Source organism: Zalophus californianus, chromosome 16 (genome assembly GCF_009762305.2).
Source record: "Zalophus californianus isolate mZalCal1 chromosome 16, mZalCal1.pri.v2, whole genome shotgun sequence".
Classification (NCBI taxonomy): Eukaryota; Metazoa; Chordata; class Mammalia; order Carnivora; family Otariidae; genus Zalophus; species Zalophus californianus.
The window spans coordinates 26,211,591-26,239,115 of record NC_045610.1 but is presented as its reverse complement, the minus strand read 5'-3'; the positions used below and the strand labels follow the sequence as shown (position 1 = coordinate 26,239,115).

The 27,525-nt window shown below is 34.1% G+C and overlaps 1 protein-coding gene across 2 annotated transcripts in view; it reads left to right on the top strand.

Annotated features, from left to right (window-relative positions):
- The window catches only part of BRIP1 (BRCA1 interacting protein C-terminal helicase 1), a 177,247-nt gene that overhangs the window by 71,251 nt on the left and 78,471 nt on the right, over positions 1-27,525 (top strand). For both annotated transcript variants that reach the window (XM_027568558.2, XM_027568557.2), the window contains exons 11-14: positions 7,485-7,639; positions 10,233-10,398; positions 10,508-10,648; positions 14,030-14,191. In XM_027568558.2, coding sequence (XP_027424359.1) covers positions 7,485-7,639; positions 10,233-10,398; positions 10,508-10,648; positions 14,030-14,191 — 624 coding nt within the window. The remainder of the gene's footprint in view (positions 1-7,484; positions 7,640-10,232; positions 10,399-10,507; positions 10,649-14,029; positions 14,192-27,525) is intronic.

Below are 27,525 nucleotides of genomic sequence, written 5' to 3'. Positions count from 1 at the left end.
CCCCTCTGTAGGTAAGGAGCCTCTTGTCTCAAGCTGCTCTCGGGATTCTCTCTTTTTCTCTAAAATTTGCATGCTTCACTATTATATGTCAGGATGTTGATCTATTTTTATTGATTTTGGGAGGAGTCCTCTCTGCCTCTTGGACATGAATGCTTGTTTTCCCAGATTAGGGAAGTTCTCTCTCTCTCTCTTCCCGCTTGGACACCCCAATAATTCTGACTTTGGTACCTTTCATGGCATCATTAATTTCTCGAAGCCTTTGTTTATGGGCTATTAGTTGTTTTTCTCTTTTTTTCAGCTTCCTTCTTTTCCATCAGCCTGGCTTATAGATCACTTACTCTCTCTTCTGTCTCATTCACCCTGGCTGTTAGTGCATCCAATTTAGACTGCATCTCAGTTATAGTATTTTTATGTTCTACCTGATTAGATCTTACTTCTGCACCGAGAGATTCTCTGCTGTCTTTATGGTTTTTTCAAGCCCAGCTATTGACTTTATAATTGTTATCCTGAATTCCATCTCTGACATCTTATATCCGTATCAATTAGATCTGTGGCAGAGAATATTACCTCTGGTTCTTTCTTTTGTTGTGAATTCCTCCTTCTAAGTCACTTTGCCCAGAGAAGAATGGGTGAGTGAGTGAGCAGAATCAAAAATACCAACCATGACCCAAGCTAAATACACACTAGACAAATCCGAAGTGGTCAGAAATCAAGACGGAAAAGCAAATAAAAACAAAACAAAAAAGAAAAAGGAAGAAAAGGGGGTGGGGGAAGAGAGACTATATATAATCTCACAGCGTGGACGAAGCACGGTGATCCACTTGTTCCTGAGTGAATTTTGGTCTGTGTGTTAGACGCACTAAATCCCAAAATTGCAAAGAAAGCAAAACTTATATGTATACAAAATAAAATTGAATAGAGTGAAAAAAGGCCAAAAATGAAGCATATATCTATAAAATGTAGATGTAAAAAATAGTTAAAAAGCGACTTAAAACCAAAGAATTGATAAAAGAAGAAACTAGTTGAAATGGGGAAAATAAAAAGAAATGGAAAATTTTAGACAGAAAGATAAGCAAATCATGAGAAAAAAACCTCAGGTTCTGTATACTATTTTCCTCTAGTGCTGGAGTTTTACAGTCGTGTGGGATCCATAAACTAGTTGTGCACCTGTTCTTCCTGTTGGTCTTCTGGGGGAGGGGCCTGCTGTGCTGCTTCTCAGGTGTCTTTGCTTGGGCAGAGTTGCACTGCCCCTTGCCAGGGGGCTGGGCTTAGTGTAAGCTGGTCCTGATTGTGGTTTTTGTTCCCTGAAGGTTTTCTGTGCCTCTTTAGAGGATCAGAATAAAAATGGCCCTGCCCTGATCTCCAGCCCCAGAGCCAAAAGATCACGGTCCCCCCTCTTCAATAAACCCTCTGAGACAAACAGTCTTCACTTTTGTGTGTGCCAAACTCCACAGACTCCTGTGGTGCATGCCCACAGCAATCCTCCTGGGCAGGGAGGGGAGTCCAAGTGACCTGCATTATTGCCCTTTGTGTGTCCTGGGGCTGAGAGCAGTTGTGAGCTGCCCTGAGAGCTGTTGCCCAGTCATGGGCACCCGTTTCACCCCTCCCAGGGATGGCAGATGGTCCCTGCATTCAAGTCCTTTTCAGGGTGCACTGGTGGAGAGTGGTCACCTCATCGGTCCAGCTCACGGTTTATGGCCACCTGAGCTGAGAGTTCTCTCCTGGGCTTGCTGACTGTAACCAGTTTTCCTGCTCCACTGCTTGGGCAACTCTATTGACTCAGGCTCTCCTGTTAGTTCTGTGGCTCTTGGGATCCTGAGACCACACTGAATTCTGCCCTTTTCATCCCCTGAGCCCCTTTCAGATAGGGATGTCTCTCACTGGAGCAGAAGGGTTCCAAGTTTGCCCTCTGGGGCTATATCACTTTCTGGCAGTGGGCTTGTGGAGGCTCCCTCCCCCCTCCGTTTATCTTCTGATATCTCCCCTCCGACTCATGTCTCTGCACCTCGTACCTTGCAAAAAGCAGCTGCTTTTCTACTTGCAGAGTTCTAAATATATTTTCTTACATCTCAGGTTGAATTCATGGGTGTTCAGAATGGTTTGATAGTTATCCAGCTAAATTCAAGGGACCAGATGAAACGAGGGCCCCTACTCTTCTGCCCTCTTGCCTCCTCCTATCCTCTTTTCTTTTTTGTTCTTAATTACTTATTTAAATCAATAGACTTTGCTTTTAAGAGTGGTTGTTTTAGGTTTACAGAAAAATTGAGCAGAAAGGACAGAATTCTCATATACCCTCAACCCTAGCTACACACACACACACACACACACACACACACACACACACACACACACACACACACACACACACACACACACACACACACACACTACAGTTTCTCCAGTTAATAACATTTTACAGTAATATAGTACATTTGTTATATTTGATACAATATCATTATATTATTGTTTACTAAAGTCCATAGTTTACATTAAGGTTCACTCTCTATTTTGTACAATTCTGTGAGTTTTGATAGAAACAAAGTCATGTATTTACCATTACAGTGTCATACAGAATATTTTCACTGCCTTAAAAATCTTCTGTGCTACACTTAACTAATTCATCCCTTTACCATACTTCATTTCCCCTGCTGAACCTCTGGTAACCAGTGATTTTTTTTTTTTTTTCCTGACTCCATAATTTTGCCTTTTCCAAAATACCATTTAGTTGGAATCATACTAAGCTTCCCTCATGTCTTTTTATGGCTTGATGGCTTGTTTCTTTTTACTGCTAAACAATATTCATTGTATGTATGCACACCATTTTTTTATCCTTTCACCTACTGTAGGACATACTGGTGGCTTCCAAGTTTGGGCAATTCTGAATAAATTTGTTATAAACATTTGTGTGCATATTTTTGTGTGGTTGTGCTTTCTTCTTATTTGGGTAAATACTTAGTACAATTATTATATTGTATGGTAAGACTGTTTTTAGCTGTGCAAGAAACTGCTGTCTTCCAAAGTGGCTGTGCTGTTTTACATTCCCATCGTCAGTGAATGAGGGTTCCTGTTATTATCCATCCTTGCCAACATTTGGAATTGTCAGGGTTTTGAATACCAGCCATTCTAATAGATATGTAGTAGTATCTTATTGTTTTAATTTACAATTCCCTAATGACATTTGATGTGGAACATCTTTTCACATGCTCTTTTGCCATCTGTATATCTTATTTGTGAGATGTGTCTTCAGATCTTTTGCCTACTCTTCAGTTGGGTTCTTTGTCTTCCTGTTGTTGAGGTTTAAGTGTTCTCTGTATATTTGGTATACAAGTCCTTCATCAGATACGTGTTTGCAGATATATTCTTCTAGTCTGTGGCTTTTCATTTCATTCTATTAACAGTGTCTTTTATGGAACATAAGTTTTTAGTTTTGACAAAGTTCAGCTTACCAATTTTTTTTTTTTGATGGACCATGCTTTAGGTGTTGTGTCTAAAAACTCACCACCAAACCTGAAGTCACTTAGATTTTCTTCTGTCTTTTCTTCTAAAAGTGTTAGAGTTTTCATTTTACATTTTTAGTTAATTTTTGTGAAAGATAGAAGGTCTGTATCCAGATTCATTTCTTTGCATGTAGATGTCCAATTATTCTATCACCATTTGTCGGAAAAAACCATCCTTCTCCATTGGATTGTCTTTGCTCCTTTGTTAAAGATAGTTGACTATATCCTTGTGGGTCCATTTTTAGGCTCTTTGTTCTTTTCCATTGATTGATTTTTTTTTAATTTAAAGATTTTATTTATTTATTTGAGAGAGAGAGAATGAGAGAGAGCATGAGAGGGAAGAGGGTCAGAGGGAGAAGCAGACTCCCTGCTGAGCAGGGAGCCCAATGCGGGACTCGATCCCGGGACTCCAGGATCATGACCTGAGCCGAAGGCAGTCGCTTAACCAACTGAGCCACCCAGGCGCCCTTCCATTGATTGATTTTCCTGTTCCTTTATTAATACCACACTATCTTGATTACTATAGATTTGTAGTAAGTCTTGAAGTTGGATAGTATCAGTTCTCTTTCTTCTGTATTGTGTTGATTATTCTGGTTTGTTTCCTTCCAGATTAACTTTAGACTCAGTTTGTCAATATCCACAAAGTAACTTTCTGGAATTTTGATTGAGATGGCATTAAATCTATAGATCAAACTAGGAAGAACTAACAACTGGACAATATTGAATCTTCCTATCTATGAACAGAGAGTATCTCTCCATTTGTTTGGATCTTTGATTTCTTTTATCAGAGTTTTGTAATTTTCCTCATGTGGACTTAAAGAGGTTTTTGAACCAAAACAGATAGGAACTATGGCTACCGTGATCACCGCTAGCCTTCTGGGCATATGAATATAAAAAATGTGTTTTAATCAGATTATACTTATAATTTTTGCCCTGCATTTTTTAAAATGCAATATAGTATTGTAAGTATTGTCCGTATTATGACATCTTTCCATGATTTTTTGCATAAACTTTACATTTGAAAGGTGAGCTGTATACTTTAGTACATTATATATATTATAATTTAATAAAAATGTACAAATACATACATGTCAAAGGAAAAAACTTAGAAAATACGAAAGACACAAAGGAAAAAACTCATAAACTTAAAGATGATCGTTATTAACTTTTGGATTTATATCCACCTATCTTATTTTATGCATATATTTACTTGACATAGATTTCTGATATGACACATATTTCTTTGCAGCCTCTTTTCATTTAATGTTATGAGTACTTTTTTTTTAAGATTTATTTATTTCAGAGAGAGCACATGTGCAAGCGGTGGGGAAGGGCAGAGGGAGAGGGAGAGAATTTCAAGCAGACTCCCCACTGATCATGAAGCCTGTCAGGGGCTTGATCACAGGACCCTGAGATCAAGAGTGGGATGCTTAAATGACTAAACCACCCCGGTGCCCCTACAAGTACTATTTTAATAGATTCTTTCACATGATTTTTATTCTTTTAAGTATTTATTTATTAGAACGGGGACTGGCGGGGGAGAGAGCAGAGGGAGAAAGAATCTTAAGCAGATTGTGCACTGAGCGTGGAGCCCATGCAGGACTCCCAAATTACGACCCTGAGATCACAACCTGAGCCAAAACCAAGAATTGGAGCCTTAACTGACTGAGCCACCCAGATGCCCCTTTCACATGATTTTTAATTGCAGTGTAGCATTTTTGTGAGTGCACATATTCTAAATTACTTGATGAATCTGGCACTTGAAATGTGGGTTGTTGCCAGCTTTCCCAGAATAAGAAACAATTCTGTTATGAACATCCTTGAAAATATATCTTTGTATATTTCGCTCTTTCCTTTATGTATTCTAAATACTAATTCTTTGTTGCTTATTGCATTGCATATATATTCTTGTGTTTTGTGGCTTATTTATGGAGTATTTTTCTGAAAGTTTATTTTAGTGCATTCAAAGTTATTAGTGTTTTTTCTTTTATGAATTGTATTTGAGTTTAAGCAGTCTTTCCTTATCTTGTGCTATATTTTCTAAAAGTGTTATTTTTTCTTAATAAAATCAGCTGAAGATTCATTTTTGTTTACATTGTGAGGTTGGGAATCCATTTTATTTCCTGCATGGATCATTTTCTCAGCATCATTTACTAAATAGTTCATTTCTTTCTGATTTGTAATGACACTTCTGCCACATACCTGATTTTCATTTATTTTTGAATTTTTGGACTTTGTTCTGTGACCTAAACTCATATTTTTTAATTACTCTAGCATTAGAAAAATGCTGATATATGGTAGTGCATATCTCCTTACTTTGTTCTTTTCCTTTGGGATGATCTTGGCTGAATTTTAGAATTAGCTTGTAAATTTCCATGAAAAATTCTGTTGGAATTTTGGTTGGAATTTCACTGAATTTAGGAAGAATTGATGTATGTATAATACAGGAGTTTTCCCATTCACAAACAAGATGTATAAAGTTCTTCATTTATTATATCCTATATCTGTTAATAAAATTTTATGATTTTATTTTTAAAAGTCTTAGGTGTTTTGGATAGATTTATTCCTAAGTAAGTTAAAGTTTCTGTTTCTTTTTCAAATGGTAACTTTAAAAAATTGCATTTTCTAGTTGTTATTGCTGTATAAAAACGGTAGTGGATTTTTATTTATCTTGTAACCAACCACTTTGCTGAACTATCTTATAGCTTTGTCTATGGATTCTTAAATTTTCTGTGTAATTATACTGTTTATAAGTAATGACTATTTTCTTTCTTTCCAACTCCATCACATTCTGTTTATTTCTTTGTTAGCTTAAACTTCCAGTGCATTGTTTATCACAGGCAGTGAAACAGGCATCCTGGTCTTATTGCTACTTAAAAGAGACTATATTACTAGTCTTGCATCATTTAGTAATGTCTGTTGTTTTAAAATTCTTTATTTTTTTATTAACAGCTTGACTGAAATAATCACATGCCATAAAATTTACCCTCTTAAAGTATACAATTCTGTAGTTTTTAGTGTAGTCACAGAATTATGCAACTGTCACTGCTATCTGACTTCAGAATATTTATTAAAACTTATGAGCCACATGAAAACAAATGAGCCAGTTAGTATACATTTTGTATTTAGCATGTATTGTTTCCTTGAGTCATTTAAAATTTTTTACTTGTCATACAGTCATATTATTCTCATCATTGGAATACTACCTGGAAGTAATTCAGGCATTTAGGTGGCATATCAACCCTTGTAAGCTCTTTGGAAAAACCATTTGTTGCATTTTTATTTAGTCCTTTTTACTGTTTTTTGTTTGTTTTTTAAAAGTAAGCTCCATGCCCAACATAGGGCTTGAACTCACAACCTTGAGATCAAAGGTTGCAGGCTGTACCAACTGAGGAGCCAGCCAGGCGTGCCTAGTTCATTACTTTTGAAGGGCACTAAATGATACCCTGATTGCCTGAAGAAGTAATGAACCTCCTAAATGTATAACTTACTGTTAAAGTGTCTTTGATTCTGAAGAGAATTTGGGAATATATGGGAATTTGTCTATCTATCTATCTATCTATCATTTTTAACAAGTGATAATTTATTAAAAAGGTTGATTTAAGCATAAACACTAGGAAAAAGTAAATAAAAAGTAAATGTTACAAAAGAAAGGAAGTATAGTATACTATATATGGGTTAGCTATAACAAGGTATATGTAATTACAATTTTGTTAAAAATAAATATTGATTTAGTAAAAATTATGATATAACTATTGTGAGAATGGGTAAGTAAAATGTATGTTTGGTGGTTTAAGAGACTTAAAGATGTACTTTTGTGTAGGGTGCTAGGGACTATGTGGGAATTTAAAACATAGCTCTTGTATATTAATAGTGTTTGCCTAAAATTTCAGTGTATATTTCATTTGGGTTTTATAATTTTAAGAAGTTTGTTTTCCTCTTCTTCCCATTTCCTGCAATGTACTTAATAATGGTAATTTCTTATAGGGACATTTTTCTGCTGTCCTTCAAAAAGAAGAAAAAGTCTTACCAATGCATGGTAAAGAGGAGGCAAGAGTAGTACCGATTATTAGTGCTTCAACTCAAATAATGCTCAAAGGACTTTTTATGGTGTTTGACTATCTTTTTAGGCAAAATAGCAGGTTAGTAAATATATATGATTTGTCTTTTCCCTCTTAAAAATATTAGTTTTATTGGATGCTAGTATGTGTTTAAGTTGTGTGAGTACCTAGGTTCATTGTAAAGAAGTGGTATAAATATTGTTCTTACTTGTTGGTACAGACTTAGATCAATTGAAATAGTCTTTATTAATGAAAATGAGTATTGAAATAAAAAAGTAGATATATTTTAAATACATTTTATTAGTTGATGCAGTATTAAATTTGTAAAAATTTATTTTTATAATTTATATTGTGTAATTTATACAACGTATTATACATTATAATTATACATTAAATTGTATATGACTGAACTTAAACATTTAGGTTTTAAGGACAGTTTTAGATATGTTTCTTCCAGTGTCAGAAAGTCTCTTATTGCATAAAGCCTCTATTTAGTGAAACGTGGAAAATGAGAAACAGTTAACTCCCCTCACTCAATCCCTTATTAAATTATAGTACTATCTGGTTCCAATTTTTTTATGGTAAAACATACATACATAACATAAAATTTACTCTTTTTAACCATTTTGTACATTTAGTAGCATTAAGTATATTCATATCACTACTATCCATTCCCAGAACTTTTTCAGGAGCTCTATACCCATGAAACAATAGTTCCCATTTCCCTCTTCTCACAATCTCTGGTAACCTCTTTTCTTTCATCTCCATGGATTTGCCCCTTTTAGGTATCTCCTATAAAGTGGAATCATATAATATTTGTTCTTTTGCATCTGGCTTATTTAACTTAGTATAATGTTTTCAAGGTTTATCCATGTTGTAATATATATCAGAATGCCATTCTGTTTTATGGCCGAATATTATCAGATTCCATTGTATGTATATACGATAGTTTGTTTATCCTTTGTTATGTTGATGGACTTTTGAATTATTTTCACCTTTTGTCTATTGTGAATAATGCTACAGTGTACATTGATATACAAGTATCTGTTTGAGGGGCGCCTGGGTGGCTCAGTCATTAAGCGTCTGCCTTCGGCTCAGGTCATGATCCCAGGGTCCTGGGATCGAGCCCTGCATCAGGCTCCCTCCTTGGCGGGAAGCCTGCTCTCCCTCTCCCACTCCCGCTGCTTGTGTTCCTGCTCTCGCTGTCTCTGTCAAATAAATAAAATCCTTTAAAAAAAAAAACAAAAACACAAATATCTGTTTGAGTCCCTGCTTTCAATTCCTCCATGTAAATACCTGGAGTGTGGAACTTCAGGGTCATATGGTAATTCTGTATTTAACTTTTTGAGGAATCAACATACTATTTTCCCATTTTAAATTCCCATAGTTATGCACAACATTTCTAGTTGCTTGACATCCTTGCTAGTACTTGTTGTTTCTCACTTTTGGGATAATAGCTATCCTAATGGGTATAAAGTGGTATTTGCTTATAGTTTTTATTTACTCCATCCTCCACTAATGGCTAATGATGTTGAGCATCTTTTCATGTTCTTATTGTCCATTTGCATGTCTTCATTGGAGTAATGTCTATTCACGTCCTATGCTCATTTTTGAATTGGGTTGTTTTTTGTTGTTGTTGAGTTGTAAAAGTTGCCTATATATTCTGCATATTAATCCTATATCAGATGTATGTTTTACACATATATTCCATTCTGTGGGTTGTCTTCTCACTCTCTGATAGTGTCCTTGGATGCACAAAAGTTTTTTAATTTTGATGAAGTCCAGTTTATTTTTTCTTTGTTGCTTGTGCTTTTGGTATATACAAGAAATATGGCCAAATCTGGTATCATTAGGATTTTCCCCTATGTTTTCCTCTAACTGTTTTATAGTTTATAGCTCTCAGTACTTTTATAAAATTCTCTCCAAGGATTGTAGGGTAATCCTTGAACTTTGAGATCTGATCTCTCTAGGGGTGAAGTTAACAGTCAATATTATTATGAGGACATGGTGGAGACTACCATATTTTATTCTCTTTAAGCTGAAGTGTGCATAGCCTTTTTTTTATGTGTGTGTGCATAGCCTCTTATTGAAAGAAATTATAAGTTGGATGGGATCACAGAGATCAATACCTTCATTAAAAGTTAATGAAGACTGAAACCCATATTTTAAAGGAACTTAAAATTTATAATTCGTTTTCTAAACTTTTAAAACTTTCAGTAAAAATTCTTTCCATTTTCTCGTATAATAAAAAAGTATAATGCACTGTTTAGCTTCTTTAAGGAAAACTGTTACTATTTTGTGACTGATAATGTAACACAGAGTGCAAAGAGCTCTAGACTAGGAGTTAGGAGACCTGGATTTTAATTCTAGTTTTGCCATGATTTATATATTGTTCGAACATAGGGATGGGAAATGGTAAGGGATGGATATTTAGATAATATCTAACCTCTGTAAGAGGAAGTTGATTGTAAGATTTAATGGCTCATTTTCTATCAGAATTACTGAATTTAATTAGCAGTGGGGGGTGTTGGTGGGGAAGATGGTATCTTTGAGTGGGAAGATACCAGGACTCTCGATTTAGTTTTAGTTTAATCAGTTTTTATATTGTATGTAGCTGGGACATTATGTGTTTCATAAAGTTTTGCCATTTAATTAACATTTAATTTTCATCCAGATTTGCCGATGATTATAAAGTTGCTATTCAACAGACTTATTCTTGGATAAATCAGATTGATACTTCAGATAAAAATGGATTCTTTGCTCTGGCAAAAAATAAGAAACGTTCAAGACAGAAAATTGCAGTTCATGTGCTAAACTTTTGGTGCTTAAATCCAGCTGTGGTAAGTCTGTCATGTTGTAAATGAAAATTCTGTCATCTTGCTCAATACCAACAATTAAATAAATATGTTTTACTCTTGTAAAGATGTATCTAATATTGTTTCCTTTTAGGCCTTTTCAGATATTAATGGCAAAGTTTGGACAATTGTTTTGACATCTGGGACATTATCACCAATGAAATCCTTTTCATCAGAACTTGGTGTTACATTCACTGTCCAACTGGAGGCTAATCATGTCATTAATAACTCACAGGTTAGTATGTTTTTTGAAGGCTCTCAGTCTTTTTACCTCAATATAATTTTATATGAAGAAAATTAGAAGGTACCTGAAATACTAACAGATCCTGATAGGAAATTCAGCATTTTAGCTTTAGAATAAAAGAAAAATCTGTCAGCTGTTTGGTAGTGTCAACAAAAGGAAATACTGATAAATAGCATTCCTTCAGTTCATTGAGTAAAAATATACACTTTAGATGCAAAGTTTATATTGCAGTTTCTTCATTTAAGTATGTTTTAGGTTTTTAAAAATGAGAATTAAAAACAAAACAAAAATTTAATGTCTTTACCATAGTTCCTATTGCATAATTATTTGTTCATGTGTTTCTCTTTTCCAACAGACAGTAGTATATCGTTATTCTTTTTATGTCCCCGTTCTTCCAGTGCACCTGGATTAATACTGGGCATTAGTTAATTAGCAAGGGTTCAGCATGTGTTTGAATATCTGAAACGAATTAAAAGTACTCTCATGGGCGCCTGGATGGCTCAGTTGGTTAAGCGACTGCCTTCGGTTCAGGTCATGATCCTGGAGTCCCGGGATCGGGTCCTGCATCAGGCTCCCTGCTCAGTGGGAAGCCTGCTTCTCTCTCTGCTGCTCCCCCTGCATGTGTGTGCGTGCTCTCTCTCTCTCTCTCTGACAAATAAATAAAATCTTTTAAAAAAATAAAAATAAAAAAATAAAAGTACTCTCATGAGTCCTATAATTTAAGTTTTTAATGTTTTATAATAATACCATATAAATGTTATTTAATTTCCTAGGAACATTTGAATTGTCATTTGTCATTCTACCTTCTGCTTCTTTTTATGAAGTAATTTAAAGTGGCTAGCTACATACTTAGCATCACCTGTGCACCTAACACAGTTCTAGTTCTTTATAAAACTGTTTTTTTTTTAAGATTTTATTTATTTATTTGAGAGAGAGCATGAGTGGGGGAAGGGGCAGAGGGAGAGGGAGAGGGACAAGCTGACTCCCTACTGAGCACAGAGCCTGATGCTGGGCTTGATTCCAGGACCCTGAGATCATGACCTGAGCTGAAGTCAGATGCTCAACTGACTGGGCCACCCAGGCACCCCATAAAGCTGTTGTTTTCAACCAAGGTGTATGTGTAGGGACATTTTTAGTTTTCACAATTACTTGGGAGGAACTACTGATATTTAGTAGGTGGGGGCCTTGAATATTAAGCTCCCGTATAACTTAAGAATTGTGCTTTCTATAGTGCCAGAGTGCTCCTGTTTAGAGACATTGCTATAAACAATAGTAAAGGAAAAATATATGTTCCACATTTTTAAAAAGTTTTTATTTAAATTCCATTTAGTTAACATACAGTGTAATATTTGTTTCAGGTGTACAATTTAGTGATTCAGGACTTAATAGAATACCTGGTGCTCACCACAAGTGCACTCTATGTTCTGTAGTTTGTTTTTTTTTTTAAGATTTTATTTATTCATTTGAGACACAGAGATACAGAGAGAGAGAGAGAGAAAGCATGAGCAGGGAGAGAGGCAGAGGGAGAGGGAGAAGCAAGCTCCTCGCTGAGCCAGGAACCCGATGCGGGGCTTGATCCCAGGACTCTGGGATCATGACCTGAGCCGAAGGCAGACGCTTAACCATCTGAGCTACCCAGGCGCCTATGTGTTCTGTAGTTTTAAGTTACCTTTTTTAGAGGTTCAAATAAATATGGGAAGTTATTAATAAATTTAACATATTTTCTCATAAGAATGTTGTTATGAACTCTATATTCTCAGTCTAGTACACAAAAGCCCATTTAACCTGTAATGTCAATGGATTATAATAGTAAAAATGCTAATTCTTCAGTTGAATTCTATTTCAATATTTGCCCCCAACTTTAAAAATTTATTTTTTATTGTGAAGTGTTTTATTATCTTTTTAACATCTGTGAGCTCTGTAGTTGTGTTCTTATCCCTACCTGATATTGTCAATTTGTATTTTCTGGTTTTGTGTTTTTTTTATCAGTGTCGGTTTGAGTTTATTGCTTTTATTAATCTTTTTAAAGAGTAAACTCTTGGCTTTTGAGTTTTTCTGTTATAAAAAAATATTTTTATTTTTATTTATTTTAGAGAGGGAGGGGGGAGGAGCAGAGGGAAAGGAAGAGAGAGAATCCCAAGCAGGCTTCCACACACCAGTGCGGAGCCCTATGTGAAGCTTGCCTTGGGGATTTTTTCCCTCTCTCTCTGCCTCTCCGCCCCCACCTTTCTTAAATAAATAATCGTTTAAAAAAAGAACAAGTACATAATCCTACATAACTACAATACCATGATCATACCCAAGAAATGTAATATTGGTACAATAGTGTCAATATTTATATTTTTCCAGTTATTTCCAAAATTGGAAATAACTGGAGAAATATAATGTCTTTATCCTTTTTATTTTTATTCTTGATCCAAGATCCAATCAAGTATTACATGTTACACTTGACTTTCATATTTCTAGTCTTAAAACTTTTTTTTGACTTTTTTTTCTCTTTGTTTATCTTTCATGACATTTTTATAGAATTTGAGTCACCAGTTATCTTGAGGAATGTCTTATAATCTGGATTTTATATGGTTGTTTCTTCTTGATAGATTCAGGTTAAAAGGTTTGGTAACATTACTATATAGGTGATATTGTTACTTTCCATTGCCTCATGTCAGGAAACACTTAATATCAGTTTGTCTTATTACTAGTTAATCATTTAGTTAAAAGTTGGTTAAATTGGTGTCCATCAGATGTCATCTTGGAAAATATACCTCAATCTCATATATCATTTGAAAATATAGGGCTATTACATTTTTCAACAATCTGAAGTCTTTATTGTCTTAAGATGACTAATAAAGTTTTTTCTTTCTCTTAGTCAGATTAACTATACTAAAACTAGGTCTTTATGAATGTAGAGCAATTGCAAATAACTAAAATTTGGTGGGTCTGATATTTTAGGACTATAGATCTTTGACCATCAGTGAATTTGTAAATTTGTTAAGTATATTCATATTGAATGTACTTAGCTGTTGTCATAGTTGAGTCTCAGAGGCTTATCTACAGCAGATTGTATAAGCCTTCATCTCTAAGAGTTTGGAATCATTTCTGATTTACTCATTTCATTTGTTCGCATCCCACAAAATTTTACTACATGTTTAATTTTGCAAAGCTGTTGGTCTGCTTAAAGTAAAATTTCTATAAATTAGATTTATATATAATTAATTAATGATAATAGAAAAACACCACCAATTTAAAAATAAATTTCCTCTAAACTTGTTGCTTCGTCTTCTTTTGACATACATATAATTAAAGTTCTCAACTAAATGCTAATTTGCCTGTGTAGTTTAGGCATGACTCTAATATGACATATTTATATTCTAGGTTTGGGTGGGCACCATTGGGTCAGGCCCCAAGGGTCGTAATCTCTGTGCTACCTTCCAGCACACAGAAACATTTGAGTTCCAGGATGAAGTAGGCGAACTTTTGTTGTCTGTGTGTCAGACTGTGAGCCAAGGAATTTTGTGTTTCTTGCCATCTTACAAGGTAAGACAATATTTGTTGTTTCTTTTGCCTTTAAAGAATCACATGGGATTACCATGATAAGCTTCCAGAGTTCAGATGCAACAGAGGAATTACAGTTTTCTAAACATCATATATAATTCTACTTATTTATTGATTAAGATATTGATTGTTCAATCACTGTTTTACTTGAAACTATAAGAGATTAAAAGTCTTCAAGCAATGTTATATAAGGACTGTTAATATGTACGTTATTTTTATTCTTGGGGACAGCTTGATTTTTTTCATAGTTGAAGGAAAACATTCTTCACTTTCATAAATTACACTTTTGAATGTTTCGTTAATCTGAATCTAAAGTCGGACTTCCTTTGTTACTCATCTTTTTTACTTCATGTATTTGGCTAGATATTTTTCTTGCTTTTAAAGTCATTCTGATTTTTAATAATATTTTCTTGTGTAAAATTGAGTTATATAGTGTATTTTAGTCCTAATATTCAAAGCATTAAAACCACATATAATTCCTGAGAGTAAAATCGTACTTTATCAAAACCCAAGCTAAATTCCAATGTAGAGAAGTGGTATTCCCTTTTCTTTTCTCATAGGAAATTATATATGTAGCATAAATAAGTAATATATTTGAATGGTAATACTGATAACTTTTGGCTCTTCTATCTTTTCGTTTGTATACATACTGCTGTGTATGAATGTGTCCTCCAAAATTTCATATGTTGAAATCCTAACCCCTAAAGATGGTGCTCTTAGGAGTGGGGCCTTTGGGAGATGCTTAAGTCATGAGGTCAGAATTGTTATGAATAGGATTAATGTTTGTAAAAGAGGACCTGAGAGAAACCTTGCCTCTTCCACCATGTGAGGACATAGAGAAAAGGTGCCAGCTATGAACCAGGAAGAGGGCCCTCATCAGATGGGACCACGCTGGTGCCTGATCTGATCTTGGATTTTCCAGCCTCCAGGACTGTATGCGATAAATTTCTTATGTTTAAAAGCTGTCCAGCTCGAGGTATTTTGTTATAGCAGCCCGAAGGGGGATGAAGACGTACTTTGTTAGCAGAGACAGTAAGTTAGTCTTCCTATAGATAAATTGAAAGAATTGCTTTCAGAAGAAATTTAATCAGATAGGTTTTTTTTTTCACAAGAACATCTGAAAATAAAATGGACATAAACATCTTAAAAATTCTTAATAAAAAGCATTATTTATCCCAGAATGTGTACATTTACACCAAACAGCTATGTTAAGGAAAACTAATAATTAAGCTTGGAACCAAAGAAAAGTAAAATCTCAGTCACAATCCCAGAAAGTGAGCCAGCAATGTCCAGTTGAGTAAATGAAAAATTTCATATTCTGCTAAGCTTCAAAGACATGGTAAGAATGATTCTTTATATGCTAGGAAGCAATCTGGTATGTTTTTTTTTTTTTCTGTTTTTTGTGTATATAGAGGAAAACCAAATCTAATATAAAGTTATTAAAATTGACAATAATATAATTGCCATTGAAAAAGTTACAGTGAAAAAACAGACTGTTGAATAATGAACCATGTCTTTTGGTACCAGTTTTCTCAAATAGTAAAATTTTCGTTAGCCAGTCTCAGTAGTTTAAAAATATATTCTAATTCTTAATAAATTTAGGTAAAATATATCACTTGGTAGAAGAAAAGTAACTACTCTAAATGTAGAAGTAATGTTACCTCCTAAATTTAATTTCTGGAATAAATTTAGCACAGTATTAATTTTATAGTTACTGAAACTGATGATTGATTATTGGGTGACTACAGAGACAAACATTTAACTATACTTTTTAGCAGATTTATAAATTGGCATAACAAATGGATTATTTTTCTTCTACCTTTTCAACTAAAAAGGAATGAGAAGATACAGAAAATAATCTTTCAAAAGTATTTTGTTTCAGTTTTAGTTTATTTATTTTATTAAGAGTGGGATTGATAGTTCTCTGGGTTTTTTTTTTTTAAAGATTTAATTTATTTGAGAGAGAGAGAGAATGAGAGATAGAGAGCATGAGAGGGAAGAGGGTCAGAGGGAGAAGCAGACTCCCTGCTGAGCAGGGAGCCTGATGCGGGACTCGATCCCGGGACTCCAGGATCATGACCTGAGCTGAAGGCAGTTGCTTAACCAACTGAGCCACTCAGGCGCCCATCTCTGGGGGTTTTGCTTATTTCTTATTTTCTAATTTATTGTCTTTATACTGTATTTATTTTCTTTATTGATTTGTATGGACTTTTAATAGATCACGTGGATATTAATTCTCTATAAAACATATCAAAAAATTACCCAGTTTTTCATTTTTGAATTATTATAATTTTTTAGGCTTTAAAAATTTAATTTGTTATCAATTCTTATACATAATTAAATAATACAAAATGATTATAATGACAAACATTGGTCCCCTGTCTCATTTCTCACTTTTCAGTTCTATACCTCAGAGGCTTCTCAAATCTTTGACCTATTCCTCTGATATTTATTATTTCTTTTTTAAAAATTGTGGTGAAACATGCATAACATAAAATTTATCATTTTAACCATATATTCACAATTTATGCAACCATAAACACTGTCCGTTTCTACAACTTTTGCATCATCCCAAACAGGAAATCTCTGACTATGAAATAGTAGCTCCCCAGATCCCCTCCCTGGTAATTTCTATTCTACTTTCTGTCTGTAAGAATTTGTCTGTCCTAGGTACCTCATGTAAATGGAATCATACAATATTTGTCCCAATATTTGTTATCAGAATTTTATTTTTTTTGCATGTGGATACCCAGTTTTCCCAGCATCATTTGTTGAAAAGATTGTCTTTTCTCCATGGAATGGTCTTGGTACCCTTGTTGAAAACCCACTAACCACATATGCAAGGACTTATGTGTGGACTTTATTCTGTTTCCTTAGTATATAAATCTGTCCCTATGCCATTACTGTTTCAGTTACTTTAACTTTGCAATAAGTTTTAAAATCTGGAAGCGTAGGTCCTCTAATTTTGTTCTTTTTCAAGATTGTTTTGGCTATTTGGAGTTCCTCAGGATTCCTAATGCATTTTAGGATGGATTTTTTTCTTTTTCTGCAAAAGAATGCTGTTGGGATTTTCATAGGGATTGCATTGAATCTGTTCTGGTAGTATTTCTAATAATATTCTTCCAACCTATGAACATGGGATGTCTTTCCATTTATTTATGTCTTCTTTAATTGTTTTCAGCAATGTTTAGTAGTTTCAGGGTACAACTATTTAACCTTCTTGTTTAAATTTATTTCTAAGTATTTTTTTAATGCTGTTGCAAATGGATTGTTTTCTTAACTTCCTTTTCCAGTTGTTTGTTGCTGCTGTATGGAAAGGGAATTGATTTTTCTGTATTGATTTTGTATCCTGAAACTTCTGAATTTATTTGCTTTATATTTGGTGGGGGTGGGTGGTGGGAAATCTTTCACTTTCTATTTAATAAAGATCATGTCATCTGCAAACAGATCATTTTAGTTCTTCCTTTCCAATTTGGATGTCTTTTATTTCCTTTTTTTGCCTCATTATTCTGGCTAAGAACTTAAACTACTATGTTGAATAGAAGTGGTACAAACTGGCATCCCTGACTTGTTCCATTGAGTGTGATGTTAGCTGTGGGTTTTCCATATATTGCTTTATAATGTTGAAGAAGTTTCCTTCTATTTCTAGTTTATTGACTGTTTTTTGTCATTGATGCTTTTTCTGTATCAATTTAGAATAATCATGTGTTTTTTGGTCCTTCATTCTATTAATGCTCTGTATTACAGTGATTTTTTTTTTTTAAGATTTTATTTATTTATCTGACAGAGAGCTATAGCGAGAGAGGGAACACAAGCAGGGGGAGTGGGAGAAGGAGAAGCAGGCCTCCCGCAGATCAGGGAGCCTGATGCGGGGCTTGATGACCTGGGATCATGACCTGAGCCGAAGGCAGACGCTTAACAACTGAGTTACCCAGGCTCCCCACGTTGATTTTCATATGATGAACCATTCTTTAATTTTGGGAATAAATCCCACTTGGTCATGGTTTATAATCTTTTCAGTATGTTGCTGAATTTGGTTTGCTTATATTTGTTGAAGATTCTTGCATCAATATTTGTAAGAGATATTTGTAGTTTCTTTTGCTTCTGTCTTTGTCTTTGCTCTTAGGATAATACTAGGCTCATAAAATAAGTTAGTAAATATTCTGTACTCTTCAGTTTTTTGGAAGAGTTTGAGTAGGATTGGTGTTAATTCATCTTTAAGTGATTTGTAATATTCACCAGTGAAGCCACTAGATTCAGGGATTTTCTTTGTTGGAAGGGTTTTGATTACTGATTCAATCTCCTTACTAGTTTTAAGTCTATTCAGATTTTCTATTTCTTAATGATTCAGTATTTGTAGATTGTGTGTTCTTCAAATTTGCCCATTTTATCTAGGTTATCCAGTTCGGTGGCATACAGTTGTTTATAATATTCTTTTATAATCCTCGTTTCTGTAAAATTGGTAGTGATGTCCCCTCTTTCTTTTGTGGTTTTAGTAATTTGAGTCTTTTTTTCCCCCCAAAGTCAATCTAGCTAAATGTTTGTAAATTTTATTGATCTTTTCAAAGAACCAACTTTTGATTTTATTGATTTTCTCTACTGTTTTCTATTCTCTAATTTATCTCTTCTATAATCTTTATTATTTCCTTCTCTCTGCTAGTTTTGGATTTAGTATGCTCTTATTTTTCTAGTTCCCGAATGCATAAAATTAGATTACCAATTTGAGATCTTTTTATAAGTGTGTCATTAAAGCTATAAATTTCCCTCTTAGCACTGCTTTCTTTGCATCCTATAAGTTTTGGTATGTTGTGTTTTCATTTTCATATTTCTCAAGGTATTTTCTAATTTCTCTTGTGATTTCTTCTTTGACCTATTTGTTGTTTAAAATATGTGTTGTTTAATTTCCTTATATTTGTGAGTTTTCTAGTTTTCCTTCTTTTATTGTTAGAAATTCTAGTTTTATTCTATTGTGACCAGAAAAGATATTATGTATGATTACAGTCTTTCTAAATTTATTAAGACTTGTGTTGTGGACTAACATGGTCTCTCTGGGAAATTGTTCCGTGTCCATTTTGGAAAAATGTGTATTGTCTGTTGTGATTGAAATTTTATAAATGCCTATTAGGTCCAACAGGCTTACAGTGTTGTTCCAGTTATCTGTTTCCTTTCTTATCTCTATCCAACTTCTAGTCATTATTGAAAGTGGGTAACTGATATCTCCAACTATTGTATAGTTTATCTTTTCTCCCTTCAATTCTGCCATTGTTTGCTTAATAGATTTTGGGTCTCCGATTTTGGTGCATGTGTTTACAGTTGTTAGATGTTTTTCATGAAATGACCTTTTTATCATCAATACCTGGTATCCTTTGGCCCTTGTAACAGTTTTTGACTTAAAGTCTATTCTGTCTGATATTAGTTATGGCACCCTACCTCTCTTTTGATTACCATTTGTGTGGAATAGCTTTTCCATCCTTTCACTTTCAGCCTTCATGTCTTTAGATCTAAAGTGAATCTCTTGTAGTCAATATATAGTTGAACCATCTTTTTAAATCCATTTTGCCATTTATTTGTTTTCTGTATGTTTTACAAAACTTCTATGTTCCTCATTTTCTCCATCACCACCTCTTTTTTGTTTAGTTGATTTCTTATAGTTATACATTTTGCTTTCTTGTTTTGTGTATATTTTATAGATACTTTTTTTTTTTTTAAAGATTTTATTTATTTATTTGAGAGAGAGAATGAGAGATAGAAAGCACGAGACGGAAGAGGGTCAGAGGGAGAAGCAGACTCCCTGCTGAGCAGGAAGCCCGATGTGGGACTCGATCCCGGGACTCCAGGATCATGACCTGAGCCGAAGGCAGTCGCTTAACCAACTGAGCCACCCAGGCGCCCTATAGATACTTTCTTTGTGCTTACAATGTGGATTACCTATTAGCATCCTAAAGTTGTAACTATCTGATTTGAATTGTTATCAACTTCATTTATGTACAAAAACTTCACATTTAAACAGCTCCATCTCTCCTTTGTGTTATTGATGTCACAGAGTGCTCCTTTATACATTGTGTCCAACAACAAAAATTTATACTAAATTTTTATGCATTTACCTTTTAAATCCTGTAGAAAATTAAAAATAGAGTCACAAACCAAAATTACAAGAATAGTGGCTTTATCTTTTTTCATGTTTTTACCTTTACTAGAGATCTTTATATCATTATACCATTTGAAGTTACTGTTTTATATCCATTCATTTCAAAAGGCCTAATAAACTCTTTCAGCTTTTGTTTATTTGATATGTCATAACTTCTCCCTCGTTTTTGAAGGACAGTTTTGCCAGATATAGAATTCCTGGCTGATAGTTTTTTCTTTAGCAGAGGCCACTGCTTTCTGGCCTCTCATAAGAGTTTTCTGATGAGAACTGAGCTTATGATCTTATTTAGAATCCTTTGGTGAGATGAGTTGCTTCTCTCTTGCATCTGTTTATTCATTTATTTATTTATTTTGCTCTTCATCTTTTGACAATTTAATTATAAAGTATCTTTGTATAGGTCACTTTGGATTTATTCTGATTGAACTCGTTAGGTTTCATGGATTTGTAGATTCATTTCTTCCATTACATTTGGGAAAATTTCGGCCATTATTTCATGAAATATTTGAATTGAGACATAAGGGAAATACAAAACATCACAATTTATATAGTAGAGCTAAAGTTATACTTAGAGGGAAATTCATAGCTTTTAATGCTTATTAGAAAAAAGAGAAAGGTCTTAAAATCATAATCTGAATTTCTGAGGAAAATAAACACAGACTAAATAGAGGAAAGGAAATAATGAAGGACAAAAATCTAAAATAGAAAACCAAGAAATAATAGAAACAAATCAATGAAACCAAGAGCTGTAGGGGCGCCTGGGTGGCTCAGTCGTTGAGCATCTGCCTTCGGCTCAGGTCATGATCCCAGGATCCTGGGATCGAGCCCCGCATTGGACTCCCTGCTCGGCAGGAAGCCTGCTTCTCCCTCTCCCACTCCTCCTGCTTGTGTTCCCTCTCTCGCTGTCTCTCTCTCTGTCAAATAAATATATAAAATCTTTAAAAAAAAAATGACAGTTTTAACATGGTTTCATAGTAAAGGTATATATTTTTTTAAAGATTTTATTTATTTATTTGAGAGAGAGAATGAGAGAGAGAGAGAGCACATGAGAGGAGGGAGGGTTGGAGGGAGAAGCAGACTCCCTGCTGAGCAGGGAGCCCAATGCGGGACTTGATCCTGGAACTCCAGGATCATGACCTGAGCCGAAGGCAGTCGCTTAACCAACTGAGCCACCCAGGCGCCCTAAAGGTATAATTTCTAAATAAATGAAAATTTAAGTAAAATTAAAAAAGCATTGGTTTTATTATGATAAAGATTACATACTTAAATGTTACCTTGGTATAGAGTTTTTATGTCATATAATTATGCTATATGGATCTAAAAAGATACACAATATGTGGGTTACAGGTTTTTTTTTTCTATGTAGAATGTATCATAATAAAAAATCATTCATCATGAAGCATATGAACTTAAAGACATGAAATGTTTTGAAAATTTGAGAGCAATTACTTCTTCACAATTAAAAAAAAGTATGTTTAAAACAGAGAAGGTTCTGAAGAATCAATATTCTAGCACAGAGGAGAAAAGTTTTCTTTATTCATAATTTTCAGCTAATTCTTATTATAATTAATTACCAATTGATTCCTATTATAATTTTTCAAAATCTTGAATTTTTGAAAATTCAGAAGCATAATTATTTTTTCTTTCTTTAACATTTTTTCTTAATATGAAGTTGGTTTCCTTCCTTTTTGTTTTTATAAAAAACTTTTTCTTTGAGATATAATTAACATACCATATGATTCACCCTTTTAAAGTATAGAATTCAGTAGTTTTGAGCATTTTTACAAAGTTGTACAGCCATCACCACTAATGGTCTAATTCCAGAACATTTTCTTCACTTCAAAAAGAAACCTCTTATCCAGTAGTAGTCAATTCCCATTCTTACCTCCCCTTACTCCTAGTAACCACTACTCTTTGTGTTTTTGTGGATTTGCCTTTCCTGGACATTCATATAAATGGAATCATATAATATGTGGCCTTTTGTGTGTGGCTCCTTCACTTAGCATGTTTTCAAGGTTTATCTGTATTGTAGGATGAATCAATACTTTATTCCTTTTTATGATTAAATAATATTCCTTTTACTTTCAATATTTGTATCTCTGAACTTAAAGTGTATCTTTTTTAGACAAAATATAGTTGGGTCATTTTTTAAAAACCCATTTTTTATTTCATTTACATTTAATGTAATTATTGATAAGGTAGTTTTTATGTCTGCCACCTTGGTATTTGTTTTCTGTATGTCATCTTTTTCCCCCCTTTTCCTCCATTAGTGCCATTTAAATTTTTCTATTATGGCATTTTAATTCCCTTGGTGTTTCTTTTATTGTATATTTTTTAGTTATTTTCTTAATGGTTGTCCTGGGAATTATAATAGCCATCTTAATTTATAACAGTATAATTTGGATTGATAGTTAATTTCAATAGTATATAAAAATTTTGATGCTAGATAGCTGTTTTATGTCCCACTTTCCTTGTGCTTTTATTGTCATCGACATAAATGTACATGTATGCCTATCAACACAGATTTATAATTACTGCATTTGTAGTTGTCTTTTAAATCAAATAGATAAAAAATGTTACAAACAAAAAATACATTTATACTGTCTCTTATATTTACTTATGTTACTTAAGTTACTTTTATTAGTACCCTTTAATTCTTCATGTGGTTTTGAGTTATTGTCTAGTGTCCCTAAAAACTCATTCTTAGGGTTTGAGATTACAGCTCTCTCAGTTGTAATACACGGTCATTATCCTGGAGCCCTGCCGATATGATGGTAAGGTATGGGGAAAGGGGACGCATACTCTAATTCTATGCTTAAGTCTCAGTCTTTTAGTGGTACTGTGTCCTTAGGCTGTGACCTTCACATATGTTTCCCAGGTCTTTATTCATCTCCTTAGACAGGAAGTCTAGAGGGAGCTGGAGTTCAGGTAATGTTCCTTCCCCACAGTTCAGAACGCTTACTGGGAGACTGGCCTTTATTTTGGGGAATGTTTTGATTCTATTTCAAAATGGTTACTTTTCTCCTCCCCGTCAGAAACCTTGCTCTTTACTGTGAGAACCTGATGGGGTTCCTGAAGGCAATATATCCAGAAATGTGGGGGACCCCGAAGACTACAGCCCTAGGAGTTTCTCACTTTTGCATTAGTATACACTGTGCCTCCAGCAATTCATCAGAATGATCATACCAGTTTATGGTTTTAGTAGCTTCTGCTGTAAGTAAGCAGATATAGACTATGAGTCTCCGTATTCACCTCTCTCTCCAGAATTTAGGGTGGCAATTTGCCTTTTGATATCAGTTCTCTATGTGTCCAGGAAAAGTGACTGATTTTCAGTTTGTTCCACTTTTTTCTCAGTGTAAGGTGGGTATGATGACTCCCAAGTTCTTTACATGTTGGAGCCGAATGTGGAAGTTTTAACTTTATTTTTAAAAATGTATTTCAACTGTGTTTTACAATGTAGGTGTAATTTACTTAAAATGTCAAACTAACACATTATAATCTTTTGTCAGTATTATTGTCAGCTGTTGCACAGTACAATAACTGGAGTTATTAAATATATCATATCATCTATTTTTCATTTTGAATGGGCTTGACATTGGACATGAAGAAGATGTGAGAGCTTACTTTAGAATTTATTTCAGGGGGATATTTGGGACTAAGATTGAAATATATATAGAAGGGTTTTATTTTCTATTGTTGCATTGTAAATGCCACAAACTCAGCACCTTAAAACAACATACATTTATTATTTCAGTGGGTGAGGAGTCTGGGCATGCCTTAGGTTTTTTTCCCTTAGGATTTCACAGGGTTTTTCCCCAGGATCTCACAGGCCTATCAGGGGTCACTTGGTGCTGCAGTCTCCTTGGAGGCCTGATTAGGGAAAGATTAGCTTCCCAGTGCCCTCAGTTTATTGACAGAATTTATCTCCTTGTGGTTGTAAGACTGAGGCACCCAGTTTCTTATTGGCTTTTGGCTGGAGATGGCTCTTAACTCTTAGAGGCAGCCTTGAGGTCTAGCCATGTGGTTCTCTCAACCACATGTCAGCTTCTTCAAATCCAAAAAGTGTGTCGCTTTTCAGAATGGGGGTAATCTGTCTTTTAAGGATTTTACCTGATCAAATCTACCCATGATAATCTCCCCTTTGTTTAACTCAGAACCAGTTGACGTGGATTTTAATCACATCTGCAAAGTCCTTCCACCTTTGCGCCATAATATAACCTAATCATGAGAGTGAAACCTTATTATTTACATTTACCCCACTCACAGTCAAGGGGAGAAGTTTATACAGGGTGTGTACAGAGGACAGAAATCTTGAGAGCTTTCTTAGACTTCTTCCTACACAGGGGTAAATCATCAGGGTAAGAAAAGGGTTAAGAAGAACCATTTGGATCAGGTTTTGCTTCTTTGGCATATGCAGAGAAGATTGACTAAAGTGAAATGAGATTTTTGAAATGCAGTCAGGTAGCAAAGGCATCATGACTGGCACATAGTAAATTCTCCATAGATGCTTGTTCAATGAACACATAAATGGATGGGTATTAATTCTCCTTGGTTCAAGTGTTTCTTATTGTGTCTAATATCAGAGATATTTTAGAACTACAAGCTTAACATCCCTGTGATTTGCACCTAGATCAATACATTCTAATCCCTGCATATTAACATTGTTTCTATATTGAGAAGGAACTTTTAATATTCTTAATTAAATTTTTTAAAATACCAAAATTATTTACATTGAAAAACGTGCTCATATTACATTTAAGATCTTTCTGGGAAATCTAGTAACTTTATTCACATTTATTTTTATTTACTTGATCCATTGAGGAAATAATTACTGAATGTGTACTTCATGCAAAGGACTGTGCTAAGTCCTATTGAAGGTTCAAAAATGAATAAGATCTCTTGTTCTCTTATCCCTTTAAGATGATTTCAGTTTCGGTAGTGGTATAAAATATGTTGTGTACAAATCTCTGTGGTAGTTGACAAAGTCTTTAATCATTAGGAAGATAAAAGTGATAATGGAGTTAAGAGTAGGAAGAGACCACATTTGATTCAATGAATCAGTGACACTTCTTAGAGGAGATGCTATTTCAGTGGGTGTTAAAAAAAGGTGGGTAGATGTGCAGTGGTAGATATGGGAGTAGGGATAAGATTTTAGACTGAGGGGATAGCATTAGCAAAGTCAGAAAAAAATAGTAGTTTTATGTTCTTAAATTTCTTTTTAGAAAATATTTGTATAATCGCAATTTCAGCTTACCTGTATGAAAGAATTTAATGGAAAGACTGCACATACAGGAAGTTACAAGTTTTCACAGAAGAAACGTAGGATAGCAGTCTAAAGTTCTCAAACAACACATTTCAGTGGTAGTTTTTCCCTGTATGTCTGGATGATTAGGATGAGTGATTTACTCAAAACTTTACTCTTTCACTGGGAGAAATAAAACGAATTTCCTTTTGTTATAAACTGCAGGATGGATGAAAGTGAGGTTGTCATTCTACATCTTTTCCCCTGCATTTCTTTCAGTCTTCTCAAGTTACTAAAAATTGTAATAGTTTTGTGAAGAGTATCATTCCTCCAATAAGATAAATTTTATTTTTAACTATTGTCATTTAACTAGTAGCACCACTGCTTTAGGACTTCATGAGAGATCATTTTTATAGGTAAAAGACTTTCTAAACTTTTTTTTATGAATAGAAAAGTTTCCATTAAGTCATTTGGAAAAGAGATACTCTGGTGCAAAAGTAGCAACTTGAATCTTTTTATTCATTTCAGTCTGGTTTTCTTTTATATCTTTATGAGTAAAATGCATGAACCATTTTCCCTGAGGGAACATTTTTGCATTGACCATTGATTGTCAGATGAGGAATAAAGTGCAAGTGTTTCTGTTCAGTCTCTAGTAATAATTTTTATAAGTATTACTTAAATTTGTTGAGAGAAATTTACAATGCTGATAGTTTGATATTTTTCTCATTTCTCATTAAGCTATATTGCATTTAATTTGAAGGAGAAACCAAATTGTCCCATTTAAAATATTTTTTTTCTTATTTAGATACTTGAAGTTTCTATAGATTATGGGTTTGCCTTATTTTAAGTAACCAACTGAGCCTTTTTAAGGAACATTTCTTCCACAGTGTTAAGTAGAAGGAATCTTCATGGTGTTGAGGCCTTTGGGATTGTGAGAGGTTACATGTAGTTCTTAAGAATTTCTCTTTTGGGGGTGCCTGGGTGGCTCAGTCGGTTAAGCATCTGCCTTCGGCTCAGGTCATGATACCAGGGTCCTGGTTTCGAGTCCCTCATCAGGTTCCCTGCTCAGTGGAGAGTTGCTTCTCCCTCTCCCCTGCTTATTTCTCTCTCTCTCTCAAAATTAAATCTTTAAAAAAAAATAATTTCTCTTTTTAATTAAGCAATATTCCTTCATTTGTTCATACCTTCGATTTTTTTATTTAACAAACATTTATTGGGCACATACTATATTCTGAGTAGATGACTCAAATTACTTGGCCAAGGTCATATGTTTAATTAATGAAAGCACTTGCCCTAGGACTCTTGATTTTCTGGCCCAGTGCTATCTTCATAATAGCATTCTAGAGTTTGATATATGAAATAAAGCTGATCTGATAAACATTAATCTGATCTATTTTTATTTAGAATAATATGCAGATTTATATGAAACATATTGGTATGTCAGTATTTATATTTGCTCTTCACATTTAGCTTTGCTTGTGAGGTAAACTGTTATCCTTGGAAAGTAGACAAAGAGCTACTCTGAAAGGGTATGCTGAAAAGTGGCTTTAATGAGTGAGTGATCAAATATCCTGAAAAAAGAGGATATCATTTGGAAAGCAGCTACTTAAATAACCAGGTTTTTTGCTTTGTTTGTGTGTGTGTGTGTGTGTGTATGCATGCATATAATCATTCATGCCATTTGTCTGTAAATAATATGTGTACATTTGTGCCATGTCTGGCTTCAGTAGACCTTTATAAAAATATACTGATTATAATTTTTAAGTGAAAAATCTAGGGAAAATAAGAGCAAGGAAGTTAAGTTTAATTAGAGTCAAGGATGGCCAAATAACCTAGGTCGAAGAGGCAAGGGTCAAGCACTAAATCTAGAAGCTGCATTCATTCTAACTGCTTGTGTATCCCCCACACTCTAACCTTGGTTCTAAACTA